Below are 15,805 nucleotides of genomic sequence, written 5' to 3' on the forward strand. Positions count from 1 at the left end.
TTATAAGAGAGGCATAGATCGTATGAAGAGCAAAAGATGTTGTGATGAGTACAAATGCTGAGTATCACGGGTTAGAGCTGAAAGTTTAAAGGATATGTACCAATATTAATGAAAACTCGCTTGAGATTCTGAAATGATGAAACTTCACGTCTTTCTGAAGAAAGGCCTGACATGTTACTCGCTACTCAATACACATATTTAGAATGGGAATTATAATGTCACGTGATCGTCACCCAATTACATTTTGTGAACAGACACCGTGTGTTCGATCGTTGTTTCATCTTATGGGTACTATAAACATTTGCATGTGATATTTCGTTGGGTTTAAGCAGCAACAGGCAATTTATAAGCGCAATAGTTTCTACAAATGCTGGAAGCTTTAGAGCAACACACACAAAATACTGAATCGTCTCATTAAGTAAGGTAGCATTATGGAAGGGAATAAATAGCTTCAGCTCGTGGCGCCTAATCAAAAAGGGAACAGAAGCCAGAATAAGAAGGCAGGGGAAGGGAAGGAGTACAAGCTGGAAGGTTACAGTGAACACAGTTAAGGGATAAGCTGAGAGTGTGGCCGAGAGGGGTGAAGGAAGAAGCTGGGACATGATACATGGAAAGGGTAAAGGGCTGATGAAGAAAAGATCTGATCGGTGAGGAGAGTGGGGCATGAAAAACTGAAGGTGCAAGGGCAGCAGATGGAAGACATGGGGATGTGAGGAGAAGAGAAGATGTTGGAGTGGAAATAGAGGATGAGAGAAGGGGAAGGCAGAAGAAATACCGGAGGCTGGAGTAAACGATGTTCACGCCTTCAGGCTGGAGGCTCTCCAGACAGAATATGAGGTGTTCGTTTTCCACCCTGCGAGTGGCCTCACCGTGTCAGTAAAAGGGCTATTGGTCAACACTTTGTGATGGCAATGGAGAATGGAATTAAAATGGTTGGCAGATGGAAATGCTGTTTGTTGCGGACGGAGCGAAAGCCACCTGCAGAGAAGGCCACAGCAGGAGCACCTGATAGAGTTGGTCGTCCCGTCAGACACTCAGGTGAAGTGTTGCCTTACCTGTAAAGACTGTTTGGGGGCATGAGTGGTAGTGAATGAGAAGGTAAATGGGCAGATGTTGCGCTTTTTCCACTTGCAGGTATAAGTACCAGGAGAGAGGCAGGTGGGGTGGGATGAATGCACAAGAGGATGACGGAGCGCGCGATTCCCACCAACAGCCAATAGTGGGGATGATGGGAAGCTATGAGCATCAAATTATCCTCCAATCGAAAACGACTATTAAATTAATCAATATATTAAATAATAATTTCTGATACAGAATGCAAGGGTGGTGTATAATTCTAATTAACCTGGAGTTTTCAGTGAAATTTATTTGTGTTTAAACGGAACGAATTTGCAAAGTTTTTTTTTCTGCAGTAGCCTTCTACTTCCATGATGAAGCTAACGAATGTGAAATGTTCAGCGGAAATTTCATTAGAACCTTTAACTCTTTTCGGAATTTGTTTTGAGTCACTGCGTAGATAAACGTGTTTGTACAGCAGCTAAGCATCTGAAACATGTTGCCACTTTCCATCAGGATAAATCTGGGGTCTCCGTAGCCATTAACTGTATAGCCAACTTGAAATCGCTCTACAAAGAAGTGTATAACATACGGCATCCACAGAAGGATGAAACATCCCGAGATTGAAAAGAGCAGGACGATCGACTTCCTGCGGCTTTCCATCTCCGGGTCGCTCTGTCTCTCTCCTGCGGAACAACTGCGGAGTCTCCTACGGGCCCGACTGGCCGCCAAAATGTGCCTGACAGTCAGAGCGTTGAATGAGAGAATAAGCAGGAACGGGACGCAAGGGGTCACAACGCGATCGGTCCAATGAAATAATGTCCACTCCAGAAAATTATAAAGATTAGTCCTCCGTTTGCAATACCAGGGCACGTTGTCAATGACGTAGACTGGTTCGTGCAAAAAATACCAGGGAATGTTAATCACGCAACCCAGAGTGCAGACGACAGAGACAACAATTCCTGCGATTCTATGCGTGCAGTATTTTGCTTTGAGTTTCTGCCAGCAGATGGCGACATATCGATCAAAGGTGAATGTGACCGTTAACCAAACCGAACTGTCCCTAGCGGCGTAAATTAACGCAATGCTCAAACTGCACACGGGCGTGATGGAAAGGAAACTGCCGGGGAAATAAATAGCGGGAATGCGGTTTAATATCACAGCGGTGATAATTACCAGAAGATCCGTCGCAGCCATGGACACGAGATACCGGCTGATACACCTGGACAAACCGCAGTTTCCTCGGGAGAGGATCACAATAGCCACTATGTTAACTGCGGGAGAAACAATTGAAGATTATCACAAGAACGTATTCGCAGCAGATGTAATTCTGAAGTTTGAACGTAAAACCTTGCACAATTACAGTATGTCACCAAACAAACTTTGGCAAACTTCTATTGATGCTCTACAAAGGAGATTATCCTAACTGGTTGCATCACGACCTGATATAGAAACCTCAATGACCAAGAAGTAAAACGGGAGCAGGAAAAGTCTTCTGGGCTTGATCAATTATCACGGGCTAATAAAATATACATTCTGTCTCCACTTTATTACGTACACCTGCTCGTAAATGCGAGTGTCTGAGTAGAGGAGGGGTCCAACCTGGGCTACACGGACCCTTGGTTAGTGGTAGGTACAATGTCATAAAAAGTTGGGCACCCTGGTCAAGCTGTTGCTCAAACCCGCATCATAATGGAAAAGCAATTTGATCTCAATGTCTTTGACCATGGAACTATTGTTAGTGACAGACGGGGTAGTTTCAGTATCTCAGAAAGTCTGATCTTCTGGGATTTTCACACACACGGGAACAAAGAAACAAACAAAAATTCCAGTGAGCCTCAGAACATTCCTTGTCAATCAGAGATGACAAGAGAGAATGGCTTGAACTAAAATAACCAAGGGTTATACCCGTACACTCAGAGAAGTCTATTACTGCGTTGTTCTCCAGTTAACCCAATTTAGAAAATGTCGGCGATCGTCAGTGAGACGATGTCAGTGCATTAAGATTTAAAACTGGTTCAAACATTAACACTGCATGGTTAAGACAATGACCTAAATTACTCTTGTTACAAATGCTGTGGCGTGTTCGCCACCATTTTAAAGAATGTTATTTAATTACTTTATTACTTTTCAAGTAATTTGCTGTACAATTAATACAGTCAGATTGCATTTATCATTCCCTTCCCCGTACATATGGTCATGCAGAACACAGCGGTATGAATGTATAATTTAATTATTAGTCATATTCATATATTATAAACAGTTCTGTGTAAAAGTCTTAGATGCATATATATAACAAGGATTACCAAGGTGCAGATATTCCTAAAAGGTTTGCACAGTAGAGTAAGCTGCTGTTTAATGCTATTTCCTTCGTGGTTATTTTGATTTGATTTGAAGCTTATCGTGGAAAGACATCTCCATCTCTAATTGGCCTCAAATAGCAATATCTGGAGTTATAACGTTTTATTAATATTGGTAAGCATTTAGTAGATACAGTTCTCTCCAAAAGTCTTGGGCAACCTAGACTATGTGCCGAAGGCTTTTGCCTGTACTGTGTATATAAAGTATTATTCTATACCTATGATGTATAAAAGCCACCAGTGGCTACTTTATTAGGTTCACCTGTAGACTTGGTCTTTGATACAAATATCTGCTCAGTGAATCAAGTGGCAACAATTGAATTCATAAAAACCATAACAGGTTAAGACATAGTATCACAGAATTTGAAATAATAAGAAATGCTTTACCTGGAACCGCAATCACTGCAAGAGCCGTGTAGTAAATAGCGTACACTAAGCCTCTGGGAGGGGCGTGCATTTTCCGTGAGGGTTTGCGGTACGCGTTCCTAACACCAGTCGCGTTTTGGTCGATTTCAGAAGGAGTCCTTTATATACTTAACGTTCAATCGGGAAAGTCAGTTCAATAAACTCATCTTGTTTACGATTCAGTCATGGAGAATGACATTAACTTAGATACACTCAGTTAACAAACATAATGAATACCGTTACAATTAGTATTGCAAACAACTAACGAAGGAACAGATTTGGTAACATCCTCATTAGTGTGACCTCGTGAATTGGGAAATTGCTGTAATACTTCTCAATTCCTGATGAGGTGGTGGTTGGTGTGGGGAAACGCATTGTGTACACATTCAAAGCTCAATATGTAACATTTCAACAATTGCTTTTCGCTTTACCGACCCTATCATGCCGAACACACCGATCTGACGTTATGTAATTTGATTATTTCAAATTATATGTATAAAATATATATTATGCAGACATTTTATACAAATACTGTATACATTCACTCGATGGTCAGTTTACACCTACAGAACCGCTCGTCAATACAAAGATACAAATATCCGACAAGCCAATTATGTGAAAGGAACTCAGTTTATAAGAACCATACGACCAGAAGACAGAAAAGCAGAATAAGGCCATTCAATCTGCTCTACCGTTCCATAATGGCTGGTTTATTATCGCCCTTCCCCACCCCTCTTTTACTTTTCCCCTGTAATCGTTGACTCCCTTCTTAATCAAGAACCTATCAATCTCCACTTAACATGCACCTAATGACTTGTCCTCCACAGCCGTCTGGGGCTTAATTCCACAGATTGACCTCCATCTTGCCAAATATATTTTCCTCATCTCTGCTATAAATGAACATCCTTCAATTCTAATGTTGTACCCGCTTATCATGGACGCAGCATCTGCAGGAAACATTTCTATTCAATGCAGGCCTTTCGATATTTCAATAGGTTTCATTGAAATCATTCTCCCGCACCATTCATGAAACCTCCAGAGATCATAGGCCCAGAGCCATCAGGCTCTACACATACCTTAACTCTTTGTAGCCAGAGACCGCTGTGGAGCCAAGCGATTGGGTATCTTTAAGGCAGAGTTTGATAGGTTCTTGATCAAAGAGTGTATCAAAGATTATGGGCACACGGCAGGAGAATGGAGTTGGGATAACAAATGGCGGAGAAACTATGGACCGAATGGCCTAATTCTTTTCAGCAGCCTTATGTCCTCATGGTTTTCATACATTAGACTGAAACAGGGGAAAGCAAAAATTCGCCCTTAAGCACCCTCAGCTTATCTGTTCATGAATGATTTCAGAAAGATGAGACACATGGGGAAGAATAAAGAGAGTGTCCAATGGTAGGTTAATAATGCCGCTTCAGCCTTTGGCGCAGTCAATAAGAGTATCATGAAAATCAGATACATCAGGAGAGGTACACAACTGATCCATCATAATATCTACTGATTAATTGTGGAAAATGAGATATAAAATAGCAACATCATGCATCTCGCATCTGCATTGGTGCTAGAAAGTTTTTGAACTGTAGAATTTTATCCATATTTGCATAGGTATGCCCTAAACGTGCTCAGATCATCACATAAGTCCTAAAACTAGATTTCAAAAAAACCTAAATAAATCATTGGCACAAAAACTTGATACTTGCCCATTTATTTATTGAGAACAATGATCCAATATTACTTGTATTTGTTGGAAAATGTGTATGAACCTCCGGGTTAATGAATTCCGGTAAAGATAATTAGAGTCAGATGTTCCAACCAATGGAGGTGTGAGCTGTAGAGGTGCCCTGCCCTATTTCAAAAAGAGACAGCGAAAGTCAGGTTACTGGCAGATCCTGCTCTTCTCATTAAAAATCGGTTTCTGTGCACCATTCCTCGATGAAAACAGCTATCAAAGGACCGTAGAAGAAGAATTGTAGAGATACATTAAGCTGAAAAAGGCTGCAAAAACATTTCTAAAGGGCTGAAGGTTCATCAGCCCATTGTAAGATAAATTGCCTACAATTGTAGAGAACTCAAAACTGCTGCTACTCTCCCTAGGGGCGAGCATCCCTCAAAGGTCACATCAACAGCACAATGCGCAAAGTTGAAGGAGACGAAAAAGAATCCAAGGCGTAACAGCAACAGTTCTGCAGGTGTCTCTATAACTTGCTAAAGTGTCTGCTCATGTGTCCACTATTAGAAAAACATTGAGCAAGAAAATTGCGCATGGAAGAACACCACAGAGGAAATCGCAGCTCAAAGACAACATTACTGCTCGTGTCAATTTTTTTAAGACTGTCTGTATACTCTGCAATGCTTCTGGCACTTCTCTCTGTGGACAGATGAGACAAAACTGAAACTTTTGGTAGAAATATGCATTGCTATGTTTGTAGGATAAAGAGCACTGCACAGCAACACCAAAATCTCATCCCAACTGTGAAGCATGATGGAAGGAGCGTCGAGGTTTTGGATCGCTTTGCTGCCACAAGGCAGAGAAAACTTGGAATCATTCAGAAAATAATTGATTCAAAATTGTATCAAAACATTTTACAGGTGAATTTCAAGGTAGCAGGCCGCTAACTGAAACTTCATAGAAGTTGGTTAATGCAACAAAATAATGATCCGAAAGCAAGAGTAAATGAACAACAGAATGCTTTAAAAAGAAGAAAATTCTTGTTTTGGAATGGCCGAGTCAAATTGCAGAGCTTAACCCTTTAGAAAGGATGTGGAAGTACCTGAATCAAACAATTCAGGCAATGAAGCCAGCATTATCCCAGAGCTCAAACAGTTTTGTCAGGAGGAATAGCCTAAAAACCTCTAAGCCCATGTGCAAGACTTGTTACTGGAAACATTTGGTTGAAGTTATTGTTGTATTAGGATGTGACAGCAGTCAATGAAAGCAAAGATTCACAATTTTTTCCCTGAGAAATACACGTCATATTAGATAATTTTTCTCGAAATACACGTTTTATTAGATAATTTTTCTCAATAAATAAATAATCGAGTATGATGTTTTTCCGTGATTTATTTAATTGGTTTCCTTTATCTAGATTTAGGACACTGTGAAGATCTGTTCATATTTTAGGTCGTATTTGTGGAGAAATGGAGAAAATCCAATAGGGATCACAAACTGTCTAGTATTACTGTAATCACCACACACTTAGATATGAGCAATATACTAACAGAAGATGGAAAATAGTACCGTGAAGGATGAAAGGGTGTGAAAAACAACTGAGGTTAGATCAAGCCCGGTACAAAAGCATTTTTCATTTTTGTAAAAATATTACCAATATTACAAAAAATCGTTTTATTATGCCCCATAGTCATAGTTGATAGAGCCTCTTTATAAATATAAACTATACCTAATACTTGTGAAATTCTTTCAACATCTGGTGAAACTTTGGCGTAATATATGTACTCTATCTTTTAACAATCAAAAGAGAACAACCACTGTTATCAAAATAAACCTATCCATATTCGAGGGAGGTTCTTTAAGCCCTTATCTTCCTTTCAACTTGCTCTTTAATAAACTGATCGGTCAAAAATTGTGTGTCAAATCAGAAAAAAAACTGAATTATTTTACCTCGAATCGCCTTCTATACATGGATGAAACTGTGCGCACCCTCATCAGTAAAGCTAAAGTAATTAATTCAAATGGCAGACCTTACTACTAAATAAGTGCAGAACATTAAAAACAAAGAAAGATTCCACTGAGCTAATAGAATACAAAACAGGGCAGGAGAATACAATACAACACAAAGGCTAATATGAAGCATGTAAGTATTTGTGATATAAACATGCAAAGAAAATTGATCATAGTGTGATAAAGGGAAATTTTTGACAGAATTTACATCAAGCCTTCAGAAAATTTGTATAGCAGACTTCAACAGTATAAATGAAGCAAAGGCAATAAACGCTTTCACTATTCCAATATTAACATATTTTTTGTCATAATATCTTGGACTGAAACCGATCTTAAAACTTTACAAACGAAATAAAAACTGAAATGTCAAATATCAGAAAACACAGTGTGCACTCGAACGCGCTTAGATGAACACTGTCTCAGACAGCAGGATGAATAAGGATAAATGACATTCAAATCTACAGGACAGTTAGGTAACATTTCTAAGGATCTATTTTTATCAACGAAAACATGATTCAGTACTCTACAGGAGCATATGAAATTCTGAGATGTACACACAACAAAACTTAAATGACAGCACAGCTCAGAAAAATGAATAAACTAACACTTTTGAAGAAAACGTTAAACGATAAGAAGAGCATAACTCTACATGGAGAATATCCCCACGATATGAGCAGACTAGATCAGAATCAGAATCAGGTTTATTATCACTGGCATGTGTCATGAAAGTTGTTAACTTGGCAACAGCAGTTCAATGCAGTACATAATATAGAAGAAGAAAAAAGGTTTCTTTGAAAATAAATAAACAAATAAATTGCAGTGTATGTGTAAAGAATAGATCAAAATCGTGCAAAAACAGAAATAACATATATTAAACAAGTGAGGTAGTGTTCTCGGCATCAATGTCTATTTAGGGATCGGATGGCAGAGACAAAGAAGCTGTTGATGAATTGCTGAGTGCATTTGCGCTGTGCCTAGCCACAGTGTGATGGGTGGAGAGAATAGAGCAGTGAGCTAAGCACACAACCCTGAGGTGCACCAGGGTTGATCGTCAGTGAAAAGGAGATACTATCACCAATCTGCGCCATTTGTGGTCTTCCAGTTAGGGCATCGAGGATCCATTTGCAGAGGGAGTCACAGAGCCCCAGATTCAGCAACTTCTCGTTCAGTGTTGTGGGAATGGCGCTGTGAAATGCTGAGCGATAATCGATGAATAGCATCCTGACATAGGTGGTTGTATTGTCCAAGTGGTCGACAAGGATGTTCAAAGTTGGAAGTCTCTTCCCAGAAACAGAATTGTTTTTTGTGGCATTACAGGGAATAGGTGGCTAGCTCAAAATTAAACTAAAATGCATAGTAAAACACCAACAAATTCAAGACGATAAGTCAAGTCAAGTCACTTTTTATTAGCATTTCGACCATAACTTCTGGTACGGTACACAGTAAAAACGAGCTAACGTTTTTTCAGGACGATGGTGCTACATGAAACAGTACAAAACTAGACTGAACTACGTAAGAACAACACCAAAAAAAACTACCCTGGACTACAGACCTACCCAGGACTGCGTAAAATGCACAAAACTGTACAGGCATTACAATAATTAGTAAACAAGATTATATGCACAGTAGAGGGCAGTCAGTCCAGACTCTGGGTATTGAGAAGTCTGATGGCTTGGGGGAAGAAACTATTGCATAGTTTGGTCGTGAGAACCCGAATGCTTCTGTGGCTTTCGCCAAATGGCAGGAGGGAGAAGAATTTGTATGAGGGCTCTTCATAATGCTGTTTGCTTTGCGGGTGCAGCGTGTGGTGTAAATGATGAAAATTGCAAGAGAACCCGGAAAAAACTCCAACACTTTCGGTTGTCCTGCAGCTGTTACCTTATCACTTACGCAGGCACAGTGAAATGACAAAGCTCATTGGCTAAAGCATTGCTTTAAAATGTAACCACATAAAAGAAACCATACCCTTCTATAAATGGAAGACTGTTCCAGTATTATATTCATACTCTTACAAATTATATTTACGACAAATACATTATTACACATAGACAACCATAATAATCGTTCGGAAAAAATGATGCAGGATTAATGAACAATAATTACTTCCTTAATAGATATAGCCACTCCAAACACACGTAACATACCGAAATCAATAAATTAAATGCTGAATAAAAAGAGGAAATAGAAAGACGATGGAACATGAACAGGGTATACAATGAACTGCTTATAACTGCTATCACGCCAAAGGCACAGTAAAACTAAGCAATTAGGGCTTCACCAAAATATCGATGTATAGCTTCAGAAATACATCACAATAAACACAAAAAAGGTTGAGAAAATGAAGAAATGAGTGTACTGGTCCATGAACCGCACTTCAGATTTTACCAGCTTGAACTAAGAAAAAATTAAAGAAAATAATAACAACAACAACAACAACAACAACAAAAACAACAACAACAATAATAATAATAATAATAATAATAATAATAATAATAATAATAATAATAATAATAATAATAATAATAAATACATAAATAACTTTCCCTCTACTGACACGGTAAAGAAAATAAAACATGAAATTGCACGAGACCAAGTATACATGAAATGCGCCTGATGAAGGAAACAGAATTATGAGTGCAGAAACGGTGAAAAAGGTTTACACAAGAGAATAATACTAAATTCTATGCAACAAATTAACACCGACACTAGCACAAAATTACCAACAAACACAAAGAAAATGAACTTTCGTTCTCATATCTGGACAGAGGATGATCGGTAAACAAGACTCAACCTGGATTAGGGAAGAAAAGGAACGCACAATTGAGGAAATGCAAAGCAAACACCAACCGTTACATTGGATATGGTGGTTATAAAAATACCCACATCTGGAAGGATATTTGCAGATATTGTAATTACTTGCCTTCACCTGTACATATTAAAAATCAAATGTACTGGGAAAAATCCTGAAAAAATGCCTGAATTCTTGACAGAAGGTAAAGGGTGCTTGCCAGTTACAGATTTATGAAAGCCACCATTAAAAACAACTCAAATGAAATCCCAGCTATAGTTTGCCAGAAGGCACGTGGGTGACTCTGACGTCAACTGGAAGTAGGCTGTCGAGTCTGATGAAACAAAAATTGAGCGTTTTGGCTATCAGACCGAACACCACACATCAACAAAAACACGCCATCCTTACCGTGAAGTATGTCAGTGTCTTGTGAATCTAGAGGGCAAAGCAAATACAGCAAAAGACAGAAAATTCTTACGAAAACCCTAATGTAGTCTGCAAAGAACTGTGTATTGGGAGAAGTTTGGTTTTCCAGCAAGACAATCACCCCAAGCATAAATCCAAAGCGAGGCAGGCATGGCTTAAAAACAGCAAAGTTAATGTCCTGGATTGAATAAGTCAGAGTCCAGATCTCAATATAATTTAGGATTTGTGGCTCGACTTGAAAAGGGCTGTTCATTCACAATCCCCATGACATGTAACAAAGCTTGAGCAGCTTTGTAACGATGAATGCGGAAAATTGCAAAGTCCGGCCGTGCAAAGCAGACTGAGACCTACTCCCACAGACTCAAGGTTGTAATTGCTACCAAAGCGGCATCTACGAAATATTGCCGTGAAGGGTAGGAATACTTATGCAATCGAACATTTTGTTTTATATTTGTTATTAATTTAGATCACTTTGTAGAGATCTGTTTCCTCGTTCACAAGAAAGAATCTTTTTCTGTTGATTAGGATCAAAAATTAGCCAAATTTTGTTCTGTTAAAAGTAGGAATGCTTCTTTGTTATAAGTGCTTTCTCTCGCAGTTTGTTTGGCTCAAAATTAATGATATCGTGAATTGCATTCGTTTGTTAACCAATTGGGATTAATGTTATTCTTTTTCTTCTGAGTCTGTAAGCCGTTGTTGGCGGGGAATTGGGCAGTCGGTGCGAGGGGATGAGCGAGAGAGGACGCGATGCTGTAAGCTGGACGACGGGAAGGACCCCGCGCTGTGGTCCGAGGTCAGGAGGTTCGGCGAGGAGAGGAGACGAAGAAACACGTGCCGGGGGTGCTTGATTGATCACTACGGATGATCCTGAGCTGCGAGTCGAGGAGGTCTGAGGGGATCGAATGGTGGCCAGAAGACTTCGTTAATTGAGCTCCAACGGTTGTGCACGAAGTGGTTTGGACTTTAATAAGTGGCGCCTTTTCTTTATTTTCTTTTCCTTCATATTATATTGTATCATTATTAATCACTTAGTTCTAGTAAAGTCTATAAAGTATATTCATTTAATCGCACATGGTGTACTGTCTGTTAATTGGCGGGGTTGGAGACATCACACAGCATTCACACAAACTGATTATCCAGTTTGGCGGGGCCGAGGGCTGCTTCCCCCGAGACGGAAGCGAGCTGAGAGAGGCTGAGGCTAGCCAGGGGGCTACAGGTGTAGCACAATTAAACATGAAAACTCCCAAGGGAGGTGAATAATTTTTATAGACACTGTACCCCCGGCATACCTCCCAACACATTCTTCCAAGCAGCTTACACAAACCAACCCGTCTGACGTCAACGTCATTAAGATCACATTTCTTCCGCATTCTGATGTTCGGCCTGCATACAAATGAACCCCTTCACCATGTCTGCAGGCTCTTATGAATTGAGTTCCTGCCACAGGTTAGGGTGATTAAATATTTGCTTTAACGAACATTATAATTATTCATTTATTTATTGAGAAAAAAAAATCCAATATTATATGTATATGTTGGAGAGAGGTGACGAAACTTTGATTTCACTAACTTTTGACCGCCTTATACAGCCATATCTTCAACCAAACGTTATTAGGTAAATGTTGATCAGTCCTGCACATCGGTTTGGAGGAATTTTAGGACATTCCTCCTAATAAAACCACTCCAACTCTGTGATTTTGGTGGGTTTCCTTCAGTAAACTGCATGATTTAGGTCTTCGCCCAACATTTCTATAGGTTTCAAGTCAGGCCATTGTCTAGGCCATTTCAAATCATGAAATTTCTTCTTTTCAAACCATTCTGTTGTTGATATACTCTTGTCTTTCGGATCATTGTCTTTTTACAGTAACTTCTATTAACATCTTGATACAATTTGGAATTCATTGATCCCTCAACGATTACAAGCTGTCTGAGTCCTGTGGGAGGAAAGCAGCTCAAATCATGATGCCCCTTGCACTATGCCTCACAGTTCGGACTGGGTTTTAGTGTGGGTTGATGTGAGGTTTGGTGATAGGGATTTCTGCCAAAAAGTTCAATTTTTGTTTCAACTGTTCATGGAACATTTTCCCAGAGCATTGTTGAACACCCAGATGGTCTTTTGCTAACTTGAGTTGTACAGCACTGTGTTCTGGAGAGCAGTAGTTTCGTCCGAGGTGTCCTGCCATTCTGGTCAGTGTTTTTTTCTGATAGTGGACACAGGAACGGACACTTTAGCGAATTCCAGAGAGTTCTGCAAATCTTTTCAGTTACCCTTGTGCTTCTTTCAGCTCCACGTGTCAGCCGATGCCCATATGGCCAAAAGTGCGGAGTGAGAGACACTGGAGCGGGTCGATAATTCACGGACTTTAATGCAAGCACTGTTAAAGGGGAAAGAAAACAATAAACGCTGGGCCAAACAGCGTCATTAACTAAAATTCGCTAATGGAAAACCAAACCTACACTGCTACTGAAAAGAACAACTGAGAATAAAAAGAATATCTTTTGTCTTCAGAGTCAGTTGATTCGACAGTCCAATTTCTCAGGCAAGGAAGAATGCAAGCAGGCAGCGAAACTTTGCTGTGTCCAAGTCTCGACAAATACTCTGACGGTACGTATACAGTTAAATACTATCACAATGAAATAACAATTAGCTGACACATATTCACGAGCGCAATTGCTGTATCTACTGCGTTGATGAAACCGTGGTTGTGACAGGGGCCCCCTCTCTATGCGCAGCCCCAGAGGCGCCACAAACCTGTCTACTGGAAGTCTTGGATAAAGGACTTGTCCAAGATATACTTTAGTGATGCTGGTAGATAAGTGTCATGGTGTGCAATGCCATTATCGGAGCCAAAGACCTCCATGTAGAGACAGAGCTTTTACAGAGGTAACTCGACCAAGTGACACCGTGAGACTGTTCATTATCAAAATGAGGACACTCCGATTCGAACTATTCGGGCATCTGCTTCAACAATAAAGCGAACGGAATCTCTGAGCCTCTCAAAATAAACTTAAACTTAAGCAGAAAGCACCAGGAGCCCGCATTACAAAGAGCAAGTCGCTCGAGAAAAACACAAGGATCTCTAAAACCATTAATAACGGTTGTTAAGGAACAATTAACTAATTCAGGTGCTCTAAAATCCTCACATCCCAATTCTCTAATGTCCTGCACAGGTCTGAAGTCGCTACAGTACCCCCACCCGATATCTGGCACCTGCAGGCCCTGGAAGTCCTGAAAACTCGAAATCCAGGGAAGACCCTAGAGACCTGGGGAACTTGAGAAGGAGGCATGAGGAACTCGAGAGGCAGGGATTCTTGGAGATCCGGAGAGACTGGGAGACCTGGGAACCCCAGCAGACCGAGAGACCGGAGGATCTTGAGAGACTAAGAGACCCGGGAACGCCAACAGACTGATATAAAGAAACCTCGGGCCGAGGTTTCATTCAATAAGCTATGGAAACAATCGGGAAATTAAAAACCTTGGGAGCATCGAGAAAAATCCTTGGGATACCTTGAAAACATGAAACGTGAAACCAAGGGAAGGAACCTTTTCAGATCTTTCAGTGTTTTATCTCTCGCAATTGTTCGAAAGGCAATTAAGGATGTACTATCAATTTTACAGATCAGGACAGCATAGACAGGTTGATTTCATCTCTAAGCTACTTGGTTCTCTCCAGATCTGTTGAAACTACTGCATGAAAGTTCAATTCTCCCAGTCTGTACCATGACTTTCATCAAGAGGTTAAAAATATTCTTGATAGGATTACCTTACTTGTGCATTTGCACACTCCAGCCAGGGATTAGCTTTTGTAGTAACGCTGTTCCGGAATTTACACTATTGACTTGAATGATGAGTTGTTGAATCAATTTGCAAGCTTAACTGAAGCGCTCATTTGATCTGAAAACCTGAGTCAGGGGACCAAAAACCTGGGAACTTGGGTAATTGTGATTTGAAAAGCTTAGAATGGATACCGGGAAAAAAAACAATGTAGATAGGAGAAGCTCAGTATGTAGACATCTGGTCTCTCAGAATGTAGAGTCACGACATGCACTGAGAGTAAAGGCACCCTCTCCTCAAGCCTCCAATGTCAAAACGTCAGTGTTCAAACTTCGCTGGGTCCATTACTTGCCAAGATTCTTCTGTCACGATGGAGACAGAAACAAGAGATGAAACATAGGAATTTCAACGGCAAATTGTTGCCTTAACGTATCATTCTGACCAATGAATCTCATGGCCACATTTAACTGGCCTCTTTCTACTGGCTCCATCTCGTGTGGTTGAGACTTGCTGTCAGCCAATGTGGATATGGCCCAAGAAACACTGAAGCGGGTCGATAGTTCACGGACTTTAATGTGAACAGTGTTAAAGGGAAGGAAAACAATAAACGCCGTTAACTAAAATTCTCAAATGGAAAAGCAAGCCTAAGCTGCGGGTGTAAGGAACAACTAAGAATAAAACGAATACCGCTTGTCTTCAGAATCAGTTGACTCTACAACTTGTCAGGCAATTTATCAGGCAAGGCAGAATGCAAGCAGGCAGCGGAGTGTTGCTGTGCACAAGTCTGGACAAATACTACGACGAAATGAATGGAGTTAAATACTACCACAATGAAATAATAATTAGCTGACAGGTGAATATTCACGAGCGCAATTGCCGTAATACTGCGCTGCGAATCCATGATTGTGACACCTCCAGCATTGCATGTTGTGCTCTTTGAAGGATGCAGGCTTTATTGAATTTCTTCCATTTGCAGGCGAGTTCCCGTACTGTGGACTGCTGAACACTCACTCGGATACGATAGGGTCTTTTAAGAGACTTTTGGATAGGTACATGGAGCTTAGAAAAATAGAGGGATATGGGTAAGCCTAGTAATTTCTAAGGTAGGGACATGTTTGGAACAACTTGTAGGCCGAAGGGCCTGTGTTGTGCTGTAGGTTTTCGACGTTTCAATGTTTTAAGTCTTTAGAAATGCTTTTGTAGCATTTTCGAGCTACATGCATCTCTACGATCCTTCTTCTCGGGCCTTCTGTAAGTTGTTTTAATCGTGCACATAAACAGACCTTACTTAAGAAGAGCAGATTCCGTCAGTAA

At 40.3% G+C, this 15,805-nt stretch overlaps 1 protein-coding gene across 1 annotated transcript; it reads right to left on the reverse strand.

The window, feature by feature from the left end:
- Positions 1–1,419: 1,419 nt before the first annotated feature.
- On the reverse strand, positions 1,420–3,873 carry LOC140715675 (probable G-protein coupled receptor 139). Its single transcript, XM_073028040.1, has 2 exons — positions 3,804–3,873; positions 1,420–2,330 (listed from the first exon to the last, which is right to left on the reverse strand). Exons 1-2 carry the CDS (start codon positions 3,871–3,873, stop codon positions 1,420–1,422), a joined length of 981 nt encoding a protein of 326 aa, XP_072884141.1.
- Between the last annotated feature and the right edge of the window lie 11,932 nt (positions 3,874–15,805).

This window comes from Hemitrygon akajei, chromosome 24, assembly GCF_048418815.1.
Source record: "Hemitrygon akajei chromosome 24, sHemAka1.3, whole genome shotgun sequence".
In the NCBI taxonomy this organism is placed as follows: Eukaryota; Metazoa; Chordata; class Chondrichthyes; order Myliobatiformes; family Dasyatidae; genus Hemitrygon; species Hemitrygon akajei.